General features: G+C 36.9%; 1 protein-coding gene across 2 annotated transcripts in view; it reads right to left on the bottom strand.

Annotated features, from left to right (window-relative positions):
* MLLT4 (myeloid/lymphoid or mixed-lineage leukemia (trithorax homolog, Drosophila); translocated to, 4) overlaps positions 1–2903 on the bottom strand; it is an 80550-nt gene extending 77647 nt beyond the window's left edge. The window contains exons 1-3 of one of the 2 annotated variants that reach the window (XM_009082965.1): positions 2711–2903; positions 1833–1948; positions 175–335 (exon numbers count right to left, since the gene is read on the bottom strand). In XM_009082965.1, coding sequence (XP_009081213.1) covers positions 175–335; positions 1833–1948; positions 2711–2885 — 452 coding nt within the window. In that variant the 5' untranslated portion in view covers positions 2886–2903. The remainder of the gene's footprint in view (positions 1–174; positions 336–1832; positions 1949–2710) is intronic. The other variant, XM_009082966.1, reaches the window with a different exon arrangement.
* Between the last annotated feature and the right edge of the window lie 705 nt (positions 2904–3608).

Below are 3608 nucleotides of genomic sequence, written 5' to 3'. Positions count from 1 at the left end.
GGGGTGGGGGAGCCATTAGGGAAACTTCGCATTATACCCCTAACCTTATTTTTATTTACAATACTGCAAAGCATGTGGAAGCTGAGTTTGCATGTGCTTACAACTCCTGCTTTTTCTTCTGCTAATGCACTTAAATACAATTGCAATTTAATTTCAAATATAGAAACCACTTACATATCATCCCCTTGAAGTCTATCATCTTTATCTGACGCTTGTCGCAATGCCTCTTTTTCACGCCTCTTTTTTTCTTTTTTCTCTTTTTTTGAGAGAGTTCGCTTGAAATTCTGAATAACTCCCTCTTTTTCTTGTTTTTCAGGGCCATTACTCTGAGCCTTCTGAAATAAATGAGTTTAAAACAACTTCCATCATTTTCAGCCCAACGAAAAGTTAGTATTGGTTTTAACTTCCCAGATGAATCTGATTAAGACATAGTATCACCCGCACAAAAACAATACTCCGGGCAACAATACTCCATTAGACAGTGACAGGACTAGTACTATCCAGAATAACAGAGAGAAGACAAATAAAATGTCATGTTCCAAAGCAGGTATGAACTGATTCTACTCAAGAAAGCGAAGAAACAGCAGACTTTTACATGAATACCGCCTGCTATCTCCTTGGCCTCAAAAGATTAACTGAAGGCTGCAAAAGAAACTTCTGCCTCCCAGTAAATAAACCTCATAACACTGTGCTTAATCTGCTTTCAAGACAACTGTGTTGGTGTGCCAGATAAGAATAAAGCACAGAAGGAAAAACATTACAGAAGAATTTTCCCCTATGGTGTGTTTTTTCTAACTTGTCCTTCCAGTGTTCTCCAATTCCCACTCCTTCATTTGCCTTCGGCAGAGAACATTACAAACATTGCAGAGCATGAGAGAAAGAAGATGCAGATTTTCTTGCCTCTATCAGGAAGTGAAGAAGGAAGAAGACTGAAGATCACTTAATTCAGTTAATAGAAATAGCAAGGCTGGTGTATGTAGCGCAAGACATGATTAACTTTCCCTTCCCACCTGAATACAACATGGATGCATCCTGGAGTCAAAAGTGGAGTACAAGAATAGCTCAAGTACTCATACCCAAAGTACTTTTAAACTTAATGAGCTCTAATTCCAAGAGCAAAAGAAATTTAGTGTTCAGCCCAAGATGAAAAACTTAAGATAGCCCATGCTGAACAGCATGTTTTCCATAGCTATAAGCATCTAAGCTACATATAATTAATTATATGACTTCACGAGCCAAAGTCTGATCTAATTTAATGTGTAAACTACTAATTTTAAAGGAAACTGTAGTATGGCTGATGTTGGCAGATCCTACACCTTGCATCTGAAAGATAAAAAAAACTAACAAAACCCAACACAAACAACTACAAAAACACCTCCCCAAAAGGAAACAGTCTCAACACTTTTGTTAAGAAACAGAACATGACCTATGGAGGTGACAATTTTTAATTATTTAACTCTCTCTGGCATCCCCTTTTAAAGGCTTTGCAAGAGGCAGGACTACACCCTGGTGTTTGCCATCATATATTATTTGAGGAAATTTTAAAGTCATCATATTACAACAAAGCAAGCTCTAGGTTCTCTGGGCATTACATGCTGCAGTAGTAGACAGCTACATGGATCACAGCATCACAAGCCATTTGATAGATCACAAAAATGCCGTGTTGCAAAGATGCATTTTAAGTGTTTAATAATACTTGCTCCGAATACTGAAGGTCAATAGCAGCAGCTGTTTTCAGGAATGAAACAAGGAAAAATGATATTTTTCTATATAAGCAAGTCCCACACATTTCAAAGCTGCTGTTACCACTAGCAGGCTCCTGAAGGACTCACCTTAGGAGGAAGTGTATCATTTTCATTCTTGAGGACAAATCTCCCCTCTCGATCATCTTTGTTCCAGTTTAACTGTACAACAAGAGGCTTCTCATCTACATCTAATCTTCTTTCTTCTTCAAAAAATGAAAAGCAGTAACAGTTACTTGGCATCTCAAGAGCAAAGATATTTAGAAACAAGTTAAGCTCTTAAAAAAACAAAAGGTTTGCTGAACAGTACACAACAGTTGATGTTTTACTGTTAAGTACAGGGGCAGAAAAAAAGTCTGGGAAGGTAGAAATACGTGTCCCCTTTCCAGGAACCAGCCTAACTGTACTCTGTCAATCAGCATAAGCTAAAGTTCCACATAAACCAGTCTCGCATACCTCCCTTGTCAGAACTCAGAATGGGAACACAAGATTATCACTCTGGAGGAGAACTTATATCTACAGTTACAATGTTTCAAACTTTATAACTTCATGAGACTTCCAAACACTCATTTTCATTATTTGAAATTTACTTTAAATTAGACCACAGTCTGATTGCGGCCCAGGAAATATTATTCTAGAAAGACTGCATGAAAATAACTGAGATCACAATATTTTAAAAAACCAAAACAAAACCCATCATGCACATATACAAGCCAAAATATGATTTAGTGTATTGCATCTATTTTAAGTATATGAAAAAAATCTGAAAGAGTGGTTAAAAACCCAAGTTTTGCCATCTGGCCTCCATTTGAGAAGTAGAAGACAGGACATACGCATAGCAAAACTGTGATGTCTTTGCAGTTATAGAAGGTTGTTCAGGAACTGGGAGCAAACCGAAAGATATTTTGGCAGAGGACAGATAGGATGGTGGTGTAGATGTAGGAAGGACTTTATGGATAAATACTAACCTCCACTGACATGCACTTCATAAAGTGAGTATTTAGGGGATGATAACATTCGCATGTCTGGTCGAAACTTCTCTGCAAGAGTTTCTATCACATCTTGAGTTGTTGCAGTACTTGAGACACGGATACATTTTGTTGCAAAATTTCCAGCTGCTTTGTCTTGAAAGTAGAACCTCATTACTCCATGAAACTCCAAATCCTGTAAAGAAATAAAACTACAAATCTGAGTGATGGCTAACAGTTAGTTATAAGGTTCAGAGTTCTTTTATTACTAATTAGTTACAAATATATAACGAATATACAAGACATTCAAATATCACACTGGTTTTCAAAATGTTCATGACAGCAGAACTAACAACTAGGACACTACAAACTTAAAAAATCCAAGAATATCTTGCAAACATAAATTAAGTACTCTATATTACTGAAAACATTGAAAAATTGAATCTTTAAGTATTGCAGATATTGTCAGGAAAACTAATAAATTTTTTTTCCCTTAAATCCAGAAATGCTTAAAGTTCTTAAAGAACTGCTCTCAATGTATTTTGTTACTCGGAGCAGGCCCCTGTGTTGCAAATCTGTAAGAGTGTAAGCTCAAGGAACAGCAACGTGCCTCAAAGACAACAGCTTGCTACCACAAAAGTCATAGAATTGTATTTTCTCTCCTCTTTCCATTCCTTCATGCACTCCTCTCTTACTTTGGTATCTGTTTGTCCCAGAAACTACCTGCTCAGAAAATTAAGACACTCTATTTGGTTAGTATTTTATATTTTCAGAAAGGCTAGTCTTTGGTACAGCTCCCTAAACATTCTGAAGAGAAGAAAAGCTCCAGTACCAACACAAAGTAAAAGAAAGGGAGGGAAAAGGGACTGCAACTGCCAACCAGGTGGCTACACTACAA

The sequence above is a fragment of the Acanthisitta chloris genome, unplaced genomic scaffold (genome assembly GCF_000695815.1).
Source record: "Acanthisitta chloris isolate BGI_N310 unplaced genomic scaffold, ASM69581v1 scaffold12209, whole genome shotgun sequence".
In the NCBI taxonomy this organism is placed as follows: Eukaryota; Metazoa; Chordata; class Aves; order Passeriformes; family Acanthisittidae; genus Acanthisitta; species Acanthisitta chloris.
Note: the sequence above shows the minus strand (reverse complement) of the source record. Positions and strands in the feature narration are given on the sequence as shown.